At 34.5% G+C, this 25,727-nt stretch overlaps 1 protein-coding gene across 3 annotated transcripts in view; it reads left to right on the top strand.

Moving 5' to 3' along the window:
* The window catches only part of LOC119835972 (nephrin), a 178,168-nt gene that overhangs the window by 104,427 nt on the left and 48,014 nt on the right, over positions 1 to 25,727 (top strand). For all 3 annotated transcript variants that reach the window (XM_038361107.1, XM_038361105.1, XM_038361106.1), the window contains exons 6-8: positions 1,667 to 1,742; positions 6,618 to 6,733; positions 15,242 to 15,395. In XM_038361107.1, coding sequence (XP_038217035.1) covers positions 1,667 to 1,742; positions 6,618 to 6,733; positions 15,242 to 15,395 — 346 coding nt within the window. The remainder of the gene's footprint in view (positions 1 to 1,666; positions 1,743 to 6,617; positions 6,734 to 15,241; positions 15,396 to 25,727) is intronic.

The following is a 25,727-nucleotide window of genomic DNA, read 5'->3' as shown; positions in this document are numbered from 1 at the left end:
TTGAAAAATACAGACATACTGATAACCTCTTTTTGGTGGTCGGTTGAAAATTATAACTTTCGTACTAACGGCCTTCTATACCTACAAGTTCAGTAATTTGCACAGTCGATTTAGAAAACGTCGGAAGGTTCGAAAAATATAACTAACTAGCGGTCCGCCCCGGCTTCGCCCCTTGTACATATATAGCATATAGCCCTCCTCAATAAATGGGCTATTAAACACTGAAATAATTTTTCAAATCAGACCAGTAGCTAATGAGATAAGTGCGTTCAAACAAACAAACAAACTTTTCAGCTTGATAATATTAGTATAGATTTACGATCGATCTGTTCATCGTAGATTCCAAAATTATGTCTTACATTAATATACTATATACATATGTGAATCACGAGCGATGCCGGGGCGGACCGCTAGTAAAGATATATAACGACAACTTATATCCATTATGAAACGAGTGACACGAAAGAATCTCGCATTTCTATACGTCCTTATACTGTGTATATACTGTAGTTTCCCTTCAACCAAGCCAATTTTAAACAGTGTTATCACAAAACTAACACAATATAACGCATAGACGTTCCAAGGGGCGGATTACAGCACACTGTAATCAGTCTCTATGGAACAGTAATGCGAAATTGTCAGAATTAACTTCAGTGCCCTGGCGTGATGTAAGTTTGCTGTGTTTTAATGTTTTCTCACTTGCGACCGTTTAGCTTGGGGCCAAGTGTGTGTCTACGTGTGTTTGGTTAATTAATATTTAAATATGACAGAAAAATATAGTTTTGAAAAACATATCTTGAGAAGGTTTTTATCGAAACTACTTGTTCAACTTATTAATAAAACGTGTGTTATGTTTGTTGTTTTATGAGTGTTTTATTTATTCCATGTTATACATATAAATCTTCCTCTTAAAACACCCTATCAATTTAAAAAACACCATCAATATCTGTTGCGTAGGTTTAAAGATTTAAGCATACATAGGGACATAGGGACAGAGAAAGCGACTTTGTTTTATACTATGTAATGATTTTTTTACATTTGACAAAGCAATTATAGCTTTTGACGATATTTCTATTTGCTTTATAATCTGATGTAGGTAAGATTTTATTTATTTAAAAAAAAAATTACAACGAATATCTACTCCATGTATTTACGGTCTATAAAGTTCAAGAATAACAGCGGGGTGGAGTGGGTGATGTTAAATACTTTCTCTATGCAAATGCTCTATGAAATATAAATTTCGTATGCAAAACTGGTTCTGTGTTTGGTACAACTTGTGGGCCAAATTGTGGAACTATTGTTTGTTACTTGTAAAAATTATCTTAATATAAATATTTAATTATAAATTATGTTTTATTTTTCGGTAATTCGTATCTTAGTGCGATCTTAGATCACTTGTAACGGCTGTGTTGATTTAGATGTAGTTCTGGATTATTATGAATGAAACAAAACCAAAATTATCAAAATCCGCTAAGTGATTCTCGAGCTTTTGCGAGACTAACGAACAGCAATTGATTTTTATATATAAGAAGAAAGATTATATCAAAGCACTATGATATCACATGCTAATTGAATCTCGTATTAATTTCTCAATGATATACACATCAATGTTATGTGATCGTTTTTGTTTTTATTCAAAAAAATAATGAATTATTGTTTTTCACAGTTGCCAACGAAGACATCAGGGAGGTGGAAAGTGCCAACGGCAATCCTAAGGCAGTCAGATATACAACAATATCAAGGTAATCATTACTACATGTACCATCATAATAAGAGAGTGAAAGAGAGTCAAGAGAAGAAGAAAAGAAGATATTTTTATGAAATAGCGGGCAACTGGAGCTGGTGGTTCGCCTGATGGTAAGCGATCACCACCGCCTAAGAACATTTGCAGAAATAGAGCAGCTACAAGTGAATTGCCCGCTTTTAATGTGCAAAGGATAATTTAAGGATTGATTCGGGAATGGAACGAGAAGGGTGAGGAAAAGTAAACAAGTGTCCGTATAAAAAAGCAAATAATTCACTTTCCATGAGGATTACCCAGATATATTAAATATTGACCAGTTGATCATAAGAGCGTACTAGGCTTGCATAAACTCGACTAGTCAAAGCGCCGCTTAAACATGGGAGAGCATCATAAATTTAAAAATCTTACACACCAAGCCATCACAGTAATTGGGTTGTTAAAATTTAAATATGAACAAACTTCGCAACTTATTTCCTTGTGTCATATCATACGTACCTACTGTATACAAAATATAAATTGCTTTTTGCGAAATGCTCCGACTTGAGGTGCTCTGGGATCCGTCAGGATTCCGGATATTTTAACCGACTGCGACTGTGAGGAATTGTTTGTTTCAGTAGATAATAATTTGTGTTTAGATGTGACTTCATACGAGCTTGTGATATGTTTTTCCTTATACTTAAATCTAATTATGTTTAGTTATAAAAAGCTAGATTTTCCGTGTCCCTTTGTGAGATATGTACAAAAGACATTTTTTACAGGTTAATGATAATGAGCAAAGTACTAATGCCTAAAGCAATTGCCCAATATTTTATAGCAACAATAGTCTTCCCGAAGCATCAAAGCCATTTTGCTTAAAACGCTTTTGTGTCCACTGATCGAAGAGACAGAGAAACGGTTTCTATACAATAAGTTCAATAAAATCAATTTTGGAACTATTATCCTCTCAAAATTGTTCCATAAGTGTTAATCCTGAAATCTCCAATTTCAGGCTACAACAGTAACCTAGATAATAAGTACCAGCATATACGTCAAAACTTGGATTGTATTTATTTATCCTGAAACCCATCCATTCCATCTTGCGCTACGGACATGACATGGGACAAAAGTTTGACAAAGTTGAAAATTGATGGGCCAAACTCACAGATTTATTTAGCTGTGTGACAGGTTCGTTCATCTTGGAATTTGTTTGTTTGTAATTCAATGTGTACAGGCAGTTAGGGTACGAATTGCGTTAATGTTTCTGAATCGTCGTTGAATATGTGAGATATGTTTTTGATATCACTGGTTGAATTTGCAGCAGGATCTGCACTACTTTAAAAGCAGTTCTTCGTGTTTTCTTGTGTTCTTATAAAGCATAATTACGTGTGTTTTTAGAATTTATCGTTTTGTAGTATTACGAAGAAATTTCAGTATTTTATTTACCAAGTAACTAGCATGCTAAGATATGCTTTATTTGTAACTTAATCAACAAAAACATCAATGTTATATGTTCAGAAATATATATTTAAAACTATTTTACTCAACCTTCGATCATTAATAATAACTTTGATCAAACATCAACGCAAAATAATGCACCTACAGGCTTTAAAAAATCATAAGTCCAAACCAGTGGCTCCATAAAATTAAAAGCAAAGAAACAATTTCTAAGGCAGCTATCCCTGTATAATACGAGAGGTCTCCCAAGCTTCAGCATCTAATTGTGGATGCTAATGAGAAGCGTGCTAAACATTAGGTGACACGTGTTGATGTCGTTTGCCTTCCTGTGGCATAAAACGCTCTAAGCTTCTTCGTCTTATACTCCTATTTTAACTTCAACCATTTCTTTATACTTTAAATTGGCTATGAGTAAATGGGAGGTTATCAATCCGACTATATTTTTTTGGGTTTCTTCGAACATTGGGTAAACATAATTTGATGATTCTTTCTTATTTGCGAGCTGATATCTCCTGTGTGGTCTTATTTAATTTTGGTCTAGTTCTGACTGTTTGAAGCCGGATTTTTTTTATGAAATTATTATTAATATAGAGCAGGGTTGGCAATGGAATATTACTTGGCCCTTTATATATTTTGGATGTACACAGGTTAAGGAACTGATCTCCAGCCACTTCATCTTCAAGCGACGTTAGGACATAAACGGGATATAACTGAAAAATCCCCAAATATAAAATTCGGTGCATTTTACAGCCGCTATAATTCCTCTTGTCAGACCCACGACAGCGCCAGTTTAATCTCGAGTAATATGCAATTTATTTTCAACACATTTTTAAAATGGGCAAAATATAAATCGTGGATTTTGTTACCGTTTGCTATATAATGATTACGCTTTAAGATTTTATTGGTACGTTTCGTGTCGCTTGACCTGAATAGCTTTTAAAAACATGTTTAAGTGGCTGCAATTGGGTCAAGCTTGCTCGGGGAGTTATCACACGCTTGCAGAAGATTAAGTAGCATATTAACTGTATGCTTTTTCTTTCGATTTGTGGGCCATGTAAATGAGCTTCCTTTACGCAGATTTAGTTCAGGATTTTCCGTTTTAAATATTTTTGAGGGAGGATTACGGTGACTTAAGATTCCGATGCTTAATTTTACTGAATACGTATAAACGCGGGAGGCAGTGCACGTGTGTTTTATGTCTTCTTAAGATCAACTTTGAGGTTAACAGTAGGGATTTAAAATAGCAAATCAGACCTTTATATATTGTTTTTGCTGATATGTATTGCTGTCATCTGAGAATGTGTATGATATATTATGTATAAATGCGAAAGTAGTATTTGTTTGTTTGTCCTTCTTTCACGTCGCAACCTACTGGTTATGTTGTGATTTTGTGTCTGGAGATAACTATATCCTAACCAAGAGAGTTAAAAGAGTGACATAGGTTATTTTATAACGCAGGAAACATCTCATTACCATGGGTATTTCCTTTATTAGTTGGTATATTATTAAAATTTTTTATTCGATAATTATTTTTTGTATTGATGAAAACTTTCTTACATTTCTAATATTTATGCATTTATTAAACAACTTTAATTACATTTTCGTCTCCAAGCATCGTTATCAAAATAATCACCACGTCTAATCGAGTTAAATTCAAACCGTAAACAAATCTAGCAGCTTCAAACAAAATCCAATATCGGTAAAGAGTTTCCCCAAGTTTATTTCCTGAGGTGCGGATCTGTCACCCGCAAGGTGTAGCTCGCAATCCGACGCTGGGTGACGCAAGGTGACGTGGAAGGCAATTAAATCCGATATGCGGATGTGCCGATCTTTTTAAATGTATTCTGTATGCAATATAATATGTCCTTGTGGCGTTTTTGTGTGACGTTTATGATATTTTATGAAGCTTTTGATTAGGTATTGGGTGAAAACGAAAACACCTCATTGCATGTAAAAGAGCTTGGTAAAGGACAAAAAATATTAGTTAAAAATAAAACATATTGCGAGTTCATGTATATATTGCTAAAAGTAAATAATATTGTAATCTCCATACAAAGACTAAATATATTATAACTCGAATAAAATATTTTAGGGTAAAAGTGCATTTTTAGTTCAAAAGGGATAAAATAATTCCAAAACGATTTACCTGTAAATAATTGAAAACTCCATTCAATTTAATCTACCTCAACTAAACGAAATATTTTCATTGAAAAGGATCGATTTCAACATTGATACATGAACAGATAGATTTCACCCGATGCCCTGAAAACAGCAGAGCTTCTCAATTCTACTGGATTTTAGATTTTTTTTAGTTTTGTTTGTTTGTGTTTCGAAAACTCCTCGGATTTTCAAGCAATTGTAGCGATTCTTGTTGTTTGATAAAGAATTGTTGTCGTTTTGTCCCATTTTAGAATATGGTGTGGTACCACCCTCCCCGAGACGTCAATGACCTTTTTTGTAGAATGAATTTATGTTAGTAACATTTGAAAAATTCTGACATGTATTTATCAGTTTATCTAAACTCATTTATTTTTCTACCTATATCAAGTACTTAGGATGTCTCAATTGAGATTTTGAGACCTAAATACTAACTACACGCCTGATTTCGCGCGTTTTCAAAAGAAAGATTACACATGTGTCTTATCTGAATGTGAATATCTCATCAAATGAGTCCCTTTCATCCACATAAATAAGACAGACAATGAATAATAAACCACTGTTTATAAATCTATACTTTAATATACATTTTTAAGAAACCTGCCATTTTTATACTTTATATTATGAAATATTGTATTGTTAGTTGGTATGTTTTTAAATAACAATTACTGATTTAACAAAAGTAGGCATGACGTGTAATCGTGTTTAAAAACAGAGATTTAAATTTTTAAATATTTTTTATTTAAATTCTCGAGAAATCAAGGAAAAGCTTGGTCGATTTTCATTACGCTTTACGTGTATATTTAGATTTGAGAATGTTGTATATTTAATTCCTTAAAAGATGAATAATATTAAGTAGACCATCTTGTTAATAAACAATCTCTCTCTTTCTCTCTTTATGTCAAAATCCTCACTCCTGAGGGTCGTGAGCATTCTGGAACCGTGTTATCATCATCAGCCCATATATGTTCCCACTGCTGGAACGCAGGTCTCCTTGAGGGTTCAGGACATTATCCACCACGCTGGCGAAGGGTTTGCAGATGTCACATGTGGTGGAACTTTTTTTTTTGGGACAAACTGGTTTCCCCACCATGTTTTCCTTCACCGTTTCGAGCAGTGGTGATGTTATTTACAAAATCAATTTATTTCTTGCACGCTCGGCTGGTCTCGAACCCTGACTTATCGATTGTAAGTCCGAGGTTCTCACCACTGAGACACCACTGCTCAACTTAACTGAAGAGAGAACTGTGTTATAAACAATAATGCTTTACATTGTCTACAGGGTACACTTCAAAGCAACCTCGGAAGATGATTACGCAGATTTCACGTGCGAGGCTCGTCACGAGGCGCTGCAAAGAGATTCGCCCATGCGCAGTACCATACAACTCAGCGTGCTATGTAAGTTTAACTTAATAACTTATAGATTGCTTCACAATATAGTATAAAACAAAGTCGCTTTCTCTGTCCCTGCGTATGCTTAAATCTTTAAAACTACGCTACGGATTTTGTTGGGGTTGATTTTAATAGATACAGTGGTTCAAGAGGAAGGTTTATATGAGTAACATCTTTTAAACTACTCCAAATTTAACGCGTGCGAAGCCACGAGCAAAAGCTACTTTAATATACGGATTAGTATTCGCGTACTATGTAATTTTAACTTTATATATATCTTATAGATTACATTTAATAAGATTCAATAATCTCGTGCTATGCAGGTTTTACTTAAAATATCTTATAAGTGTTTTATATAAGAAAAAGTATATAGAGTACTCATGGAACTGCTCCCTTTTGTCTTTGGAAGTTAAGTAAGTCATGGTAGAATATTTGCTGATTTTCTGTTAGAGGATAATGGATGCGTTATTTAAATTAAACACAACAAAGTGGGCGGATTAAATAGGATAACTGTCTGCTTGTTTTTTGGAACAACATTTCATTTTCTTCTTTCGAATTCAGTAATTACCTGCGAAACTTTCCGCCCACGACTACGCCTATGTAGTTTAAGGAAAATATACAAGATAAAGGAAAAGATACAAGATAAAGGATAACAGTTAAAAAAGATAAACACAGTTTTTCCGCATAAAGCATGGATCTCCTGGATAAAAAAATCCTATGCCCTTTATCGTTATTTTAATAAGCCACAAGGAAGATTCTTATACAAAAACGTATAAACGTATACAACGGGTGAAGCCGGGGCGGATCGGTAGTGATCAATTATATTGAAGTATGTTACAACTAGTTTTTGCTTGCGGCTTCGCACGCGTTAAATTCGGAGTAGTTTAATAGATATCATTATATATATAAACTCTTCTCTTGAATCATTCTATCCCTTAAAAATACCCCATCAAAATCCGTTACGTAGTTTTAAAGATTTAAGCATATATATGTACATAGGAACAGACATAGAAGACGACTTGTTTTATATGTCATGATGTATCCAACACAAACTTCCAATAATTGCCAAGTATTTCTCATACTAATTTGGAAACTAAATATAAATCAGTAATCCAAAAACAACTCAGTATGGGGTATCCTAATTTCGTTACAAACAGACTACGCGGGAGACTGGAGACGATGTATTTAGGGTACCTATAGATTATGTTATGACTAATTGGCTTTACGAGTTTATTTTATAATCTGAAGCGATTTCTATGAAAATGTTTATATGTTAACGAATATATAGTATAATAATATATATCTTAGTATATTTTTTAATTATTGTAAAGTTCAATTCTAAAGAGATTTTATAACCGTTTTAATAGAAAATAATACAAAAACGAAGGCGAAATTTACAGCGATTAATCAATACTTAAAAGCAATGTATATAGTTGGTAGGTTTACTTGACGAAAATGCTTATATCATTTTGAAACATCTAGAAATTATATATTCATTGTTAAAACATACTCATAATAAAGTTAAACGTGTGTATTATATATTCATTTACAAACTCCCGAAATCTAATAATAAAGGTCACATTTTTCATCCGTATTCAACTAACATAATATATAAATAAATAAAGCCCACAGCAGCGTACTAAACAACATCCAAGACGCGCTCTTAATATTCGGAATCCCACAAAAACGCCATAGATTAGACAAGATAAAGCACAGACGTGGCATCCCAATTTGTTACCTCCAAGTAATTGTATCATAACGACAAGATGAGTGAATCCCACGTCTAATCTCATACCTAATCCCAAATAAGTGACGTCATTCATAACTCGCCATTTCTCGCGTCCAAGTGACGTTTTCTTGTGTCCAACTCATATTTTTCTTGGACAATTAAATTTCACGAGCTCCGATTCCATTGTCTTTGTCTTTTATTTTGATAATATTTCGTCTGGAACGTTAATTTTTATTTCAGTGCTTTTTTGTGGGACTTCTGTGCGATTTGTGCTGCAATGATTTTTAAAAATAGTTAAGAGAGAATACTTAGTATTTCTAGATATCTATATGTACCATCTAGCAGATGAGTTTCAGTTTTTTTTATTAATAAATGAGATATTAAATACAGATTATGTAGAATAATTAGTAGTAAAATTATTAATGATACTAGGACTATTCTTGATGTATATTATATTGATTAATATTTCTATTATTTCCTCTTTATCGTATTTATCTTGCTATTTGGGTTTTTCCGACCAGCATACAAGAAATAACTGAGTAATAATTCCGCCTTCTACACTAAACTCACTCAAATCGTCTGAACCCATTTTAAATATATCTATGAAATGACATTGTGCGACGGCTGATATTAATACTAAATGAATGCATTTTAATGTTTATTGATATAGCAAATTATTTAAAAAATTGGTAGATATGTCCGCATTAAAAGCGCATTAGTTTCACGTCTAAAAAAGTCTGAAAATTTTTACACCGTATTGCCTGTTTCAATTGTCTATCAAACAATAATATCACAAATACTGAATCCATAAAAAAAACAACGGGCTAATGAACTCAAATAACCGTACCAGAGTACTGGGTAAACGCAGCACGGTGGGTATAACGAGCATGCAAACCATTATAGTCGAGTGTCGTTCGACCTATGAATTATTGAACCACTATTAAGCGATCGACTGTTGATTCGGCCTGTTACATAATTGTTATTCTGCTCATCTCTCGAGTATTGGGGACCGTAGAATCCAATGCGTTGAATTAATGAATGCTTCGGTTAATTGGGGATAGGTCTTTTTAAATGATGCTAAGGCGGTTTTAGCTGTTTCTAGAAATAATACTATCGAATCAACACTGATATCAGCCAGATTAGGTTATAAAATTAATAAATACCGGTTTAATTCAATCTTGACGACCGTATAAAATAAGTTTGCATAACTTCAAAGAATCGAATCTTTTTCACTTTTTAAAATGTTAAATCACACTCGCTAACAAGGTGTGGGGGAGGGATAATTAATAATTCATAGAGAGGTGGTTCCCGTCACAAAATATACTTTGCAATTCCGAACTTGTTTGGACAGGCGGGGACAGGCCAAAATGTGCCCTAGTATATTCGCCATAAATATTTATGGAATGTATGCATTTTAGCGTTAGATGGCAAATTTTGGCCTCTCCATGCGTAATGATGGGTTGTGGTTTGTGTAACTGTTGCATACTTCTTATGTACGTCTGGTTAACGAGTTTTTATGTTTTTAGCATTCACGTGGTTTATATGAGAAATTTTGTTGGGGATATTGGTGGTTTCTTTGTAAATAAAGAAAACCAAATAAAAGTTGTTTTACTAGATAATTTTATAAATATCATTAAGAACTTTTTATTTGCTATGTGTTGGCAATTGATTTTTATAAATTTCAATAAAGAATACGTAAAAAACGTTACAACGAAACGTGGTCCGTTGAAATCAGTTGAGAAAAATCATATGCACGCTCTATCAATATAAGTAATAATTATTTTTAACAAAAATAATAAACTTCCTACAATTTAACTTTCTCTACAATTTATATATATTCGATATACCGCTAGCTAATAGGCCATTATATCAACACTAGCTGCGCTCCGCGGTTTCACACGCGTAAGTTCTTACCCAGCAGGAATATCGGGATAAAAAGTTGCCTATATGTTATTCCAGTTGTCCAGCTGTCTACCTACAGCTATATACGTACCAAGTTTCATTGCAATCGGTTCAGTAGTTATTGCGTGAAAGAGTAACAAACACACACACACATCTTTACAAAGTTTCGCATTTATAATATTAGTGGGATGGGATATACAGGGTGTCCCGTGGATGCTAAATTCCATCAGCCTGTATAATTACATGCATGTTTTCTTACCCCTATACTCGTGTTACCCAGTGATGTGCGTGTGCTGATATCTGTTGGTGTTTTAACACGATTTTATAAGCTTTACTTGTACGTTTTTATGCCGAGTGATGTTATCCACATTGAAGCATCAATTTGTTTCCTATTCACTCGCCTGGTCTCGAATCCTTATCGATTTTTCCAAGGTCCTCACCACTGAGCTACCACGTCTTTTCTTATTCTACAATAGTCACGTAATGCATTAACTGTATGTTCGATTTATCGTATGAACTAAATATTTATCGATGTAACGCACATCACTAGCACAAAGGAATGCAAAAAGAAGCGAACTGTGACACAAAAGTGTTTAGGCTGTCGCAAAAAAGACGTTTCGCATATCTGGGGGGTGGCGAGCGAAGTGATTTATGTTGAAATAAGTTAATTTAGTTAAGTTTTTTCGTAGACTTTTATCGCTATAGTATTTTGAGTTCAGATTTATCACGTACATAAAGAAAATGATATGATTCAGTTACATATAAATTATTAGTCCTATGTTCTGGACAGGGACAAAAGGCCTTCTATGAGAGTTCAAGTCATCATCCATGCTGACAAAGTGCGGGTTGGTAGATATTAATTACCCAACCTTTGATCCTTAAAGTGAAGTCCCGAGTCCCCTAGTGGGGTATGGGGCAGATGATGTACATCCGTTTCACTGATCGATTTTCTTTAGGAACAAGTAGGTGATCAGCCTTCTGTGTCCTGCCAGACCGAGACATTTTTTTGTGCGTCCCCACCGGGAATCGAACCCAGGACCCCTCGGTTCTACGCTCACGCGTTAACCACTGTACCAAGGAGGCGGTCAACCTTTGATCCTTGGATATGCTAATTTCATCACTATTGTTTCCTTTCCGGGCAGTGGTGATGTGGAAAATATGCAGATAAATTGAAAAATCTTTTTCTTTCTCGGACGTTCGTCCGGTCTTGAACTTCCGACTTTTCGATTGATTAGGTGTTTACCACTGAGCCAACACTGTCCTGTTATTCTTAAATAATTAGTAAAGTTTATTAATTTACAAGCCGTGTTGATATAAGTGTCTATTTCCATAACTCGGGCTTCAAAGACGCGCTAATACGGTTCCTTCTATCACACCGTTACGAGACTGATACAATGTTAAGCTTTGCAACTATTTTTGTAGCTTTTACTAACTTCACGTTGTGTTTGTATGTAACCAACTCATTTAGACTCGGTTTTGATCTACTTTAAACGGACAGATTTAATTCAAACTCTGTATAGTTATCAAGGATCGGTGACGATACATTAGAAACAATAATTTCATGATTTCATCCTATTTTAATTAGGGTTGTCAGGATAAAATAATTTCCTTTCGTTTATTTTGTAAAAGCAAGTAGGGCTATTTAGTTGATTCTATAATTTTAGCGTCGTTTTTTGGTATTTATAAACTATGTATATTATTTATCTGATATCGTTCTTGTCGGTTGGGATGATAACAGGCAGAAAATAGGAATTATGTATTTATTGAGACTCAGTAAAGATGATAATACAGTTAAAAGAGGTATTGTTACTTAAGATTCTCTTGATAGGTTTAGATTAAACTGCAAAATGGTGTTTGCAGTGCAGTGAGGTTATAGATATAATTTCTTAGATTCATTTAATAACTGACTTAATATAATTTAACAAATACACATGGTTATTATATTTTTTAGCATTGTTCCGTTACAATTCGGTGTGATAGAAGGTTCTAGAACAATAACTGTATAATTACAAACATTAACATACAGCTTACTTTAGATTCGTGCGCTCAGTAAAATTATTATGTTTACAATCAGCTTAAACACTGGGACCGTTCTTTGCAACGAATGTTAAGTAAATTAACATTATAACGGTTAAAAAACACGATTTATTTACTATATAAATAAGTCGGGTTTTCCTTCCTGGCGCTATAACTCCAGAACGCACGAACCGATTTCCACGGGTTTGCATTCGTTGGAAAGGTCTCGGGTTCTATGAGGTTTATAGCAAAGAAAATTCTGGAAAAAAGGAGAAGAAAAGCGGGAAAATCATTTTTCACATGCAGCCAAGCCGGAGTTAGCCGGGTTTACTAGTTTGATATATATTTTGAATTGGTTTATTTATATTGCATATTTAATACTTATTTATATGTTATCTGGAAGATATTACTACATAGTATAAAGCGAAGTCGCTTTCTCTGTCTGTGTCCCTAAGTATGCTTAAATCTTTAAAACGCAACGGATTTTGATGGGGATGTTTTTAATAGATAGAGTGGTTCAGTAGAAAGGTTTATATGTACAATATCTATTAAATACACGAAATTTAACGCGTACGAAGCCGCGGCCAAAAGCTAGCTTGCCATAAATGTTGAAATGTATTGACGGATATGGATGCAACCATGATTTATTTGTGTTTTTATTTCAGTCTAATAGTAAAAGGTTTTAATATTTTAATGCCCCATTATCCAATTTTTTCTACAGCTTAAATATTTTTAAAATATGGTTCGTTTTATGAATGAATTAATAGAGTGTAGCTGTTTTGTCATAACATACGTACAGATAAAATCCTACTTTTTCACCAGTTATTAAACTCATAGCCGTCTGAGTAAATTTCATTAGCTTTTGACATTTAGAAAATCGAAACAAAACGATTCGTAAGTAAGGTGAACTCTGATATTTTATCGCGATGTCAAAGAACAAACATCTCGTACAGACGCGAAGAGAAGTGTTTAGTGACATCGCTCTAAATAAGGTTTCCCTTTTGAGAAAAATGACTCGACCTTTTAAATTAAACGCGCAATTTTAAAAATTAAACCCTCCTATAGGGTTCGCTGAGAAATGGCATCTTGACGACGGAGAGAAAGGAAATTATTATTGAGTTTAAAGTCTCAACTTCAGCGTTAGGTTGGGTAATTAAAAATATACAAGTGTTGTTTGTTGTTTGATTTTATGATGTCTATGTATGGATGAGGAGAATTCCCATGTGCGATGTTTGCGATGTTTACAGCAATAAAAAGAAGCCTATGTTAGTCTGAAGTCTCGTAACTAATTATCGAAACCTCATAGATAATGGATACAAAAATTACGGGAAATCCCAATCTGCGGATGTAAAAAATGCGTTTCAGATCTAGTCTAGATCTCGAGAATCTATCAATATTCTCGTATTTCAGTTTAATCTAGGTTTGATATCTGAAGGTATAAATTATATATCCATTTACAGTTGTCTTAGGACATAGATATACATATTGTATGTAGACATACAAAAACCTAGTTATACTCATAGTAATCCTATCCTACTAATATTATAAATGCGAAAGTTTGTAGGGATGTGTGTGTGTTAGTTGCGCTTTCACGCAAAAACTACTTAACCGATTATAATGAAATTTGGTAGACAGCTGGACCACTGAAATAACATATAGGCAATATTATGATATTCGTACGAGATACGGACTTACGCGGGCGAAACCGCGGGGCGCAGCTGGTCTATTATAGTTGCACCAAATAGAAACAAAAATAGTTTAATAATTCCTGTTTTTATAGCAAATTTACTTTTAATTTAATTTTACTATTATAAATGTGAATGTTCGTGTGTTTGGATGTCTGTTGAAAAAGCAGCTGATTGCGTTTGCATAAAAATTTACGCAGAGATAGATTACAATCTGGATTAACATATAGACTGGTTTGAAGCAAATATATTTAAAATTTCATTGCCAAAAATGTTCAAAAACAAACCACTGCACCGATGAAATTTGGCAGGTAGATGTAATAACATAGGCATCCGCTAAGAAAGGATTTTGATAAAATCTACCCCCAAAGGGATAAAATAGGGGATGTAAGTTTATACCATGATCATTTGTTAAGACCGAGCGGGAGAACCTGCGGGCAACAGCTAGTTTTAGATAACTTAAAACGAGCAAAACTGCGTTTGATCTGAATTTAGACATTTCTATATAAAACATCTGTTAAAGAAAGCAAACAGAGAAACCGGATGATGTCTTAGCAATATACGGCGCCTGTCCGCAAACTCATTAAATTCGTTTTACGCTTAGCCGTTTCACTATTTACACAGTCCTTTGACGCTCTCAAACGGAAGATTTTGTTTAACTTCTGAGACCCCATTGTAATGAGTTTTTAATATTATTTTTTTTTTATTCGCTTAACATTTTTCCGCGCGATTGTATTTTTTTGTTAAACGGCCTTTTGTCTATTATTTTGATTGTTATATTTTTCGATGAATTTTCGATAATTTCAATGGCTTTATGACTGCGTAACTGGTTCGCTGTTTATGTGATTAATTTAATTATTTTTTAATTGTATGATTTTAAGTCTATTGTTGTTAGGGACTTTTTTTTCTAATTTTCTTTTCATCGATCATCATAGCCTTTGAGGTCTAGGATATATTTCTTAATAGAAAGCGCATTTATTTGTAACCAGCTTTTGCCCGTGACTTCGCACGCGTTCAGAAGTAGTTTAAGAAATATTATTATACATATACATTCCTCTTGAATCACTCTATCATAAAAAAACCATTAAATTTTTTTTTCAAAAAATTTTTAAAAGTAATTTAATTTACTACTACTTAACCCATCCAAAACCCGACCTCATCTAACGACGCTTCCTCTTTCAGATCCCCCCGGCGCCCCATACATAGAGGGCTACGCGGAGGGGGAGACAGTGAGGCGAGGGCAGAGCCTCGAGCTCGTGTGCCGCAGCCGGGGCGGGAATCCGCCCGCCCAGCTCATTTGGTACAAAAATGGTGAACAAATACGCATGGCCTACAGGTTAGTGGACTGTTTTATCAAAGCTTATCGATTGTTGTCGTAATAATTAATCTCTATGTCTCTTCACTAATAATTTCCCTTGTCACAATGTCAGTTATTATTCTCCTGCGAAACGACTAGATCTGTTCTCATGTAATTTTGTGTACATATCGGGTAGGTCTGAGAGTCTGCTAACATCTATTCAAAACCGCTAAATGATAAGAAAAGGCACTATAAAGATGATTAATTAAATCTCACACTCTCGTCTCACTTGATCTAATTCTCTTCCCGGATAGTTCGTGAAGGCGTTTCACGGCTATTTTTGTTCTCTCTTTCTCTCTCTCTCTCTCTCTCTCTCGCTAAGTACAAGATGATGTAATGTATAATTTTCAATCAGTTATTGTGTCGCTTTTAACAATGGCAATGCGGGTTGACGTAAGATCGGCGCGGCTGCCTCGTCCACCAGGCCCGCGTACCCGCCCGTATCGTTTCGTACATATATATCAGTGTGTATCCATCTTTGCGCTCGTGTATAAGCCCCCTAAATACCAACAAACAACATTAAACTACTCCATCAATTATGACAAAAATCTCCGATCGAAAAACTCAAATTAAAAGTCAAAAACAGACCCACGAAATATGCTATCAACTTCAACTTCGCTTATAACGGGTAAAAAACCTCCCGTGGGGGGTTCCCCTCCCTTTAACTCAGACGTTTCGGGATCGTATTAAGCTGAAAACAGATAGGGCGTATGTCTCCTTGATTTATGTAGTTGCTTAGTGATGGGGCGTGTCGATGGGAATTGTCGATAAAAATGAAATGTGGATGTTTTCGAATATGACAATCGAAATGTTTGTTGTGTTATTTTATTTTCTAATAACAATCGTTCATTTTCGTATCATGAAGGCTTTATTTCATATTTACTTTATTTTAAGTGCAAAAACATGTAATTTATAAACATAAAAACTACGGTCAGTGAGACATACGATTAAACTTAAGAACCTACTGTTCAGCTAACTCAAGGCGAACTCTCACATCCCTACCACAGATTTATCCAATGTTTTGTATAATATATATTATTACAACCTTATTCACTTTCACAAAAACATTATTTGTACTTTTGATTCACACTTAAATATTACAAATTTAATTTATAAGCCGTCAAGTCCTTGAATAAAATTTGCATGAAACCTCCTTGTTTAGGAAGTAAATGTAAATATTTTAAGCTGGCAAATCAGTCAGTCTTGTTCGCAATACTTTTTGTATCTTAAAAATATGGAAGTGAAATTGGTCTTGCACCTTTTTATATTAAAGGAACTATAAATTTCGAAATTGTGTATTATCGTTGAAAATAAGGATGAAATCAAAATCTGTTTTTAATGCCTTTACAAACAAAACTTCAACGAAATCGAATCAGTTGTTTTTGCGTGATTTCCCAATTAATAAATTAATTTATTCACATCTACACGATGTTGTGAGTGTTCGTTCGCCTTTATTTTACTATTTGTAAGGAGCACAGTTTCTATTACATACATTTATCTGTATAAACATTATTAAAATATTTTAATATATACTTTATCTCTGTTAACCGTGAAACCTCCCCGATTGTTCCCCGAACACTCGAGCTGTTAATAATTTGATATTTCTTTGAGAAACAACACCACATTTATCCACCTTTATTTATAAGTCCCGCAGGACTGGTCCTTAGTTACTTTCTGAGAATAATCTCGAAATAACGCTACATTCCCTTTATCAAGAAAGTTTTTTCTTGTAATTTTATTAGTAATGAATAATTAACAATTGTTTAATGGCCCAAATACCCTCGCGAAAGACAGATTTTTTTTCTCTTAAAGTATATACTTCAAAGGCTCGAAGGACCTGATCCTAATTGTGCCCAATTATAATTCTTATTACATTCGTATTTGCTCTTGAAATGTTTTTAATTGAATGCGACGTTCCTTTATCTTGTAACATAATTACTTTTCACGATATATATTACCTAGCTGTTGCCCGCAGCTTCGCATGCGTGTTCAAAATAAAATATCATGGTACAAACTTTCATTACCTGTTTTACCTATTGGTAGATGAATTCATCAGTATCTTTTTATAGTAGAGTATAATGGCATCATCATTGTGTTCATCGGCATTTCAAATTTCAGCCCGATCGATCTAGTTATCTCTTTTGTTATAGATCTAGTACCTTTGCGTTTCATATCTACTTATCCGTGGTTATCCGTTCAAAACTCTAATTTATGTGAAAAACTAATAATATAATGAAATCGCGTTTCAAAGAAATATTATACTTAAACTAAAACAATAAAGTTTTTATTTAATGAGATTTCTATGAGACATTTCAATCGACATAACAAATTGAAATTGATTTTATCGATAAAATAAATGACATCCCTCAGCAAATTATATTAAGATCTCCTAAACGGCGCCAGAACTTGATTTATACGACAATTGCATATCTTTTGTTAACATTATCACAGGAAATAAATTAACTACGACGTAAAACGAGGGAGTAATCGCTTAAATTAAATAGAAAAATCTATGGTATACAACGTTTACGATCGAGTATAACGGCAAACCATTTAAAACGCCCTCTTACTCAGTACTCGAAACTGCCATTAAAGTCTAATTAGCTAAATAAAGCACTAAGTATAAGCTAGACCCCAATTAAAGCGGAACACTTGACCTCCTTGAACTTATCATTACAATCGAGTTTGTATAATCGAGAATTTTCACCCCTTCTCAAACTAGCGGACAATCGACTCGGTTTATCGATAATCGATCGCACAGCACTAGAGGAAAGTGGTAACAATAATATTTTATTGTTTTCTTCACTTGTATTGATTTGTGTCAGTGTGAGTGTACATGATATGTGTGTGAGTTGTTATTTGCTTTTTATGATTTGACATTATACTGTATTATGGGTTCCTGGATCTATATTCTCTATATATTCACCTCTTTGTTTGTTTGTTTGCGTGCTCAAGAACTACTGGTTTAATTTCGAAAATTCTTTCAACTTTTGATATTTTGGATCCTTGAGAGCTTTAAGTTATACATATGTGTGTATAAACATAGGTATATGACGCTGAAACGAACTAAGAAATTGACCTGAATTTTTCAGAAGCAGTTTAAATAGAATAAAAAATATACTTTATAATATAAACTTATATCGAAATATCTTCCCGAAGATTCTTCCATCAGTTTCCCACGACAAAAAAGATGGAAATTCCCAAAAAATCTAGAAAAAAACGTAATCAAAGATACAAATAAATCTAGGCTGACGTACAGGCAATCACAACACATAAAGGGCAGGGTCGCATTTCGGCGAGTTGGGAGAATCCCCAGAAATTCGAGCCAATAATAACGTGATACGATCCTATTGCCCGCGTGACAGTGACTGACACGCGTCATACGTGCGGACGGGCGGTTGGAACGCGGCGTTTCTTTTTTTTTTTTTGAATTTTTTTGGGTCCTCTTGTCCCCATATAGTATACTAACTGTGCCCCGCGGTTTCATCCGCGCAAGTCCGTATCCCGTAGGAATATCGGGATAAAGAGTTGCCTATATGTTAATCTAGTTGTTAAAATTTTGTACCAAATTTCATTGCAATCGGTTCAGTAGTTTTTGCGTGAAAGAGCAACAAACGCACACACATCCTTTCAAACTTTCGCATTTATAATGTTAGTAGGATATACCACATAAGGGACAGATGGATGTACAGGGGATATACATATTTTTCACTGATCGATTTTCTTCGTAAACAAATAGGTGATCAGCTTTCTGTGTCCTGCTAGAGCGGGATATTTTGTGAGTTCCCACCACGAATCGAATCCAAGACCCCTCGGGTCTAACCACTGTTCTAAAGAAACTATAAAGCAGTATTTATTGATTAAGTCTTAAATAGCCTAGTTTCGAATCAAATTAAATGTTTATAGAGGTTCCCATCATAGTATGATTGTTTTATTTTACTAGTTTGTACGTACGCTAAAAGCTTTATTGATACAACTAACTTAAATACATACATAATGTCTATACTGGTTCCCACAGCTGGGACACAGGCCTCCTATGAGGGTTCAGGCCATAATCCACCACGCTGGCCAAGTGCGGGTTGGCAGATGTCACATGCCGTCGAACTTTGATTTTCAGACATGCCGGTTTCCTCACAATATTTTCCTTCACCGTTTCGAGCAGTGATGTTATTCACATGTGCTGATAAATTGAAAAATCAATTTATTTCCTGCACGCTCGCCTGATCTCGAACTCCGACTTATCGATTTTGAAGTCCGAGTTCCCCACCACCGAGCCACCACAGCTTATACTACTAAAATAGTAGTATTTATACTATATACTTATATATTACTGTATACCTGAAATGATCCTGAAATACCCGAATAGGTAGGTGGGTTATTGCTGTCAAGTAACTTCCAAAACATGAGGTTCTCTAGACCTTTTAGTTTATTTCTCAATAACTTGATGAGTTTTCATTAACTTATAAGGCCTGCGTGATTCTATCCTATTTAACACAGTAGCATTTCCATGCTACTATTTGGTGTGGATCTTGTGTATAACATATCGGTTCAAATATGAAAATAGCGCGTGAAGCCGCGGGTCGAAGTTCTACTATCTATATTAAATTTGCCCGTTATTTTAGACCTATCGCCCTAAATATTTCGTAGCGAATTATGATGAATATTTGATCCAAATTGAACCAATAATAATTATAGTTTGAGTGATCCAATCTACGATATTAAAGTTTTTAATTGATTATGTACTTGGGGAGATCTAGAATTTCTGAGAATTAGCTTATTTTGACGATAACTGATGACTGATAACTGATGAACCAATAGCAGCGATGAACAAGCCTTAAACTATAGGCTTGTTAAAAGTTACGATGATAGTACATAAATCTTAGATAGAGAAATAAATCAATAATAACTGAAGTAAAAAAAATGCTTAAAATTTCTTAGGTTTGGTTTCATATGCAAACTCATAGATACTTAAGTGTCATGTCTGTCATCATCATCAGGATGATTTCCTTCACCGTTTCGAGCAGTGGCGATGTTATCCAAATGTGCAGATAAATTGAAAAATCAGTTTAGTTTCTGCACGCTTGCCCGGTCTCGAACCCCGACTTATCGATTTTAAGGTCCGAGCTCAACCCCTGACATGGCTGTCATTAGTATAGATATTTATCTATTCATGAAAGCTTGCTAATAAAGAACAATATAACTGAAATAAATATATGTAAAACATCACATAATCTTACGATATATTTACTTTTACACGTCTATGGCAGGCATAAATTGAAGTTATTGAACTAATTTAAACCAATCCTCCTAACACTCGTCACAGTTGTAATAAAATTGAACCCTTCGCCCGAGTTCCCAAAGCAGTGCCGGGGTTTTAACCCTCATAGTTCCTGTTCCCGATGCATTTACGGGACAAAAACCATCCTATATATCATATCATATCTCGGGTCTTAAGCTTTGTAATTACCAAATTTCATCGAAATCTGTTCAGGTTGAAACGTGAAGAAGCATGCATTTATAGTATTACTAGCATTCCGCCCGCGGTTTTGCTTGCGTAGTCACGGATAAGATAGACTCGGGGGGTTACCGACGAAGTTCCCGTTCCCGTTAGATTTCCGGGAAGAAAACTATCCTATGTCCTTTCTCGGGTCGGAAAACTATCTCTGTACCAAATTTCAACCTAATCGGTTTAGCCATTCTTGAGTTATAAATAGTGTAACTAACACGACTTTCTTTTATATATATATAGATATTAGAGCTTTCACAACAAACAATAAGTTATATTTACAAACATAAAAAAGAGACCAAATAAATATGTTTTCGAGTTACCATAACACAGATATCTTTCAAAGAAAGATAGCAAGAATCGAAAGGATATTAGAATGACCGTGTCGAATTTATTCAGCGAATACATTCCGTTTATTGGTTTTCATACAAAAGTCGGGGGGACTTTATTACTTTTTATAAATTACTTTTATTGCATAATAAATTCGCTTCGATATCGCTTTTTTGGGATGTTTGCTTGGCGTTCGGTTTATTGCGATGGTCTTTGGAGACGTTTTTAAATCGTTGTCATTAATTTTTGGCAGTTAATATTTTCAAATGTTTGTTTACGCTGTGTTTTTTGTAAACTTTTAGTTTATTATCACTCTTTACGCTAGTATTATAAAGTAGCGATACACCCGGCTTCGCCCGTGGTACATGTATAGTCTATAAATGGGCTATTACACACTAAAAGAATTTTTCAAGTCGACCAGTAGTTCCTGAGATTTGGGCGTTCATACAACAAACTCTTCAATTTATAACATTAGAATGAGAACCTTGGGAGAGGCCTATGTCCAACAGTGGACGGAGAAGGGCTTAAGAGAGAGATAGATTTGAAGGTTTGATTGTTTGTCCGTCAATCACGATGAAACTACTGAGCGGATTTTGATGAAAATTGGTATACAGACAGGGTATACTAACTTGCGTGATAGGATACTTTTTATCCCGATTGAATGCTCCCTTGAGATAAAATAGGAAATTCGACATCCGGGCGGAGCCAAGACGAACGTCTAGTCGAGTTATAATTTTATTAATGTTGTTTTTTTATGGCTTTATTCTGGGAATGTTCTCATATTGAACTGTTTTCGTGATAACAACAACCATTTAAGCACTTTGATTACCAATTTAAATTGAATGTTTAATTTTAGATAAAGTAATCGATCGTATGATATCATAATTAAAAATAACAAAATAGCACTTATAAAACTCAATGTCGAGCTATTTAGTATACACATGTACACACACACGAAAAGCCCAGTAAACAAACAACATCCCCGGGGAGTAATTAAGATTTAATCGTACTTAGCGGAGGTATTCAGAGCGTTGCTAGAACATTCTCTTTGGAATTCCCGTTTCAACGGAGTTATGTAGCAAAGGCGTTGAACGCGGTCAAGTGTATGAGCGCAGTGTGGTAGCGTGACATGTGCGACTGGTCGGGAAAAGGGCGTTTCATAGACTTTTTAATATTATCTTATTATATATCAATCTCTTGTCACAATGTTTGTCTTCAATGGACTCCTAAATCACTTAACCGATTATAATAAAATTCGCACACCATGTGCAGTTCGATCCAACTTGAGAGATAGGATAGTTTAAATAATTTTAATTACGATTAATAGATAAGAAACCCGGGCGGAGCCGGGACGTGCAGCTAGTTATTGTATATATATGCAGACTGAAATACAGCGAAAGCTATATTAGGAGTCTGGGATTCATGTTCTATGTGATATATATATAAATTTTTTTTATTGTTTGTTATGATATTTTCAATATCTCTACTAATATTATAAATGCGAAAGTAACTCTGTCTGTCTGTCTGTCTGTCTGTTACGCTTTCACGCCTAAACCACTGAACCAATTTGTAATTTGGTATGTAGGTAGAGCTGAACTTAGAAAAGGACATAGGATAATTTTTATCGCGAAAAAAATGACAGAAAGAGTTGAAATAGGGAGATGAAAGCGATATAACCGAATTCCACGCGGGCGAAGCCGCGGGCGGAAAGCTAGTCGCTTATCATATTATAATTTTAGATTATAACTAACATTGTTTAAAGTTTATTTTTCACACGATAAAATACAAGTATAAATAAAACGTCATAAAATTAAAGATCTCATGAATAACCTTCTAAACCCATCTCTATCAAACCTTTTGCAATAAAAATCAAACCCTATACTTCTAAATTTCACAACTACCCACAGCGCCATAAATAAATTGAAATTGCAATCTCGAATTCACAAAAGACCCATCCCTACGTCATAGAAATATAAAATACCGCGATACAATTTTATAAAACGGTCTCAGCTTGAATACATCACTAGTGATGCGCGCCGGAATGGCTTATCGATTGTCGATATCGACATAATGCTCGCCCGACAATGGACCGACGACATTTTTACGAGCTTCCGCCGTAAGGGAAATTAAACATTTATATTAATATTTAATGTATAGATTTTTTTAGGAATAATTGATTTTATAGGTGATGTGTGTTTGGATGCTAATTATGTGATGGATGAAACAGCTGAACGTATTTGTATGAAATTTTTTTGTATGACAGTATTTGTTATTAGACGCATGTTCACATCACATATATCTAAAATAAAACAAATAATATAATATATAACTCATTAAAATGATTTGAATTCCTTCTGAAGCGTTGTGAGGCAGATATATAGGCAGATTTAAATAATATTACTTTAATATTTTATTAATCACAGTGTATCATTTTATATATAAAACGCAAAGATGGACTAACTGACTGATCGATCAGCCTGAACTACTGGACCGATTACGCTGGAATATAGTTTGCAGATAGCCACTTTAATAGGCATCCGCTAAGAAAGGATTTTGATAAATTCTACTCCCAGGGGATATAACAGGAGGAGAAAGTTTGAAAATTTGTAGCATGATTATTAAGACCACGCGGGTAACACCTAGCTGTACATAATAATATATATCAAAGCACCATCAATACGGGGCCATCAATTATCATTATTCACATAAAACACACAAAAACCTATCTTATCACCGTAACTCCAGCTTAACCCGGGATCGAACTTTGACCCCCGTAATCCGAGTAAGTCGTTAATCATTTTGTCTCGCGTCTTTGTGCGAAAAATCTTTTCATTGAGGGGAAGTAAGCTAAAACGTATGGGACTTTTAAACACTGCCTAGTTAGTCCTTTAGGGCCAATGTCTTCGATGATTTCTTTTATATCATAGCGGGAAACTGAGCTGGTGGTTCGTCTGATGGTAAGCGTTCACCACCGCCCATGAACATTCGCAGAGGTAATGCTTCTGCGAATGTGCTGTCCATTTTTAAGAGGTATAGGATAAGGAAAGGATTGATGAGTGGAAATAAGGAATGGAATGGGAAGTGGTCAGGAAAGGGAAAAGGGCCTCCAGTTCCCCCACTCACCGTACGAAACACAACAGCATGCTAGTTAATTCTATAGCATTAAATTGCTTTATAAATGAGAAATTTTGAAATAATAGAAAAAAATTCATCGGATCATCGAATTTCTTCTACTCTTTCGAATTTATGTTCGTTTGCAAAACATTTTTAGTTAAATCGAAATTAATTTTAAACAAACTTTAGTTTTTTATAATGTCAAATGAAAATTCAAATTCAAATATATATAAAAGTAAATCGCTCTGAAATTGAAGCTTCCCTTTCTAAAACATGGGCTCCATTATAAAATGATATTTAATTTACATCGCAGGTTATGTGAGACAATCCACCCTTCGTGTAGCTGAGATTGTGTGTGGTACAGGTCATAAGATTTAGCGGAGCGATAGGCTGAGCGATTCTGTATCAGACTGTTAATGTATTAAAAATAAATAAGAGTATTAATAATATAAATAAGAGTATTTGCACTTTATATAATATGTGATGGTTGTTTTGTAATTTATAGATGTCAAAATGATGTTTGGTATTTTTTCCTGTTTGTCTGCTCGCCTGTTAGTGTGTTTGTTTGTCCGTCAATCCTATAAAACCACTCGAGAGATGTTGGCAAAATTTTATATAGTGATAGACCAATATTAGTTACAACTTAAGTTTAGTTTAAGTACATTTATTTAGAAAATGTGAATCCATGCGGAGGTAAAAAAAATAATTTCCCGAAAAGTTTATTAAATGAAAATTGAATTAAGGATTGATTCATAGAACACTAAGTGAAGTCCCGTGCCCCCTACTGGGGTATGGGGCAGATGATATACATCTGTTTCACTGATCGATTTTCTTTAGGGTCAAGTAGGTGATCAGCCTTCTGTGTCCTGTCAGACCGAGACATTTCTTTTTTGTGCGTCCCCATCGGGAATTGAACCCAGTACCCCTCGGTTTTACGCTCACGCATTAACCACTGTGCCAAGGAGGCATAGAACACAATATGCATAAATACACACTATTGCAAGACTGAAAATATAAAATCTCCCATGTTACATACTTGACTATCTTTTTAAAATTACAAAATCGCTCTCCGCGCCTAACTTGGACAGGCGTAACGCAATATCCAGTAAAGAGGGAAATATTTTCTTTGTACAAGGATACGAAGTGGAGCGACTCGTCAAAAGACCCCGGGTTCGAGTTCCGGCTTTGAACTTTTATAAGCATTGAATCCAATTAGTTGTTTCCATGTGCTCGAATTAAATACAAAAATCCTAAATTGTACATATAATATGTATATTTATCAAAACTAACAGATTTTATTGAGATCCGCATATTTTCTTGACCTCCCCAATCCCACTAATATTATAAATGCGAAAGTTTGT

This window comes from Zerene cesonia, chromosome 22, assembly GCF_012273895.1.
Source record: "Zerene cesonia ecotype Mississippi chromosome 22, Zerene_cesonia_1.1, whole genome shotgun sequence".
In the NCBI taxonomy this organism is placed as follows: Eukaryota; Metazoa; Arthropoda; class Insecta; order Lepidoptera; family Pieridae; genus Zerene; species Zerene cesonia.
This window is presented reverse-complemented; position numbering and strand designations above follow the sequence as displayed.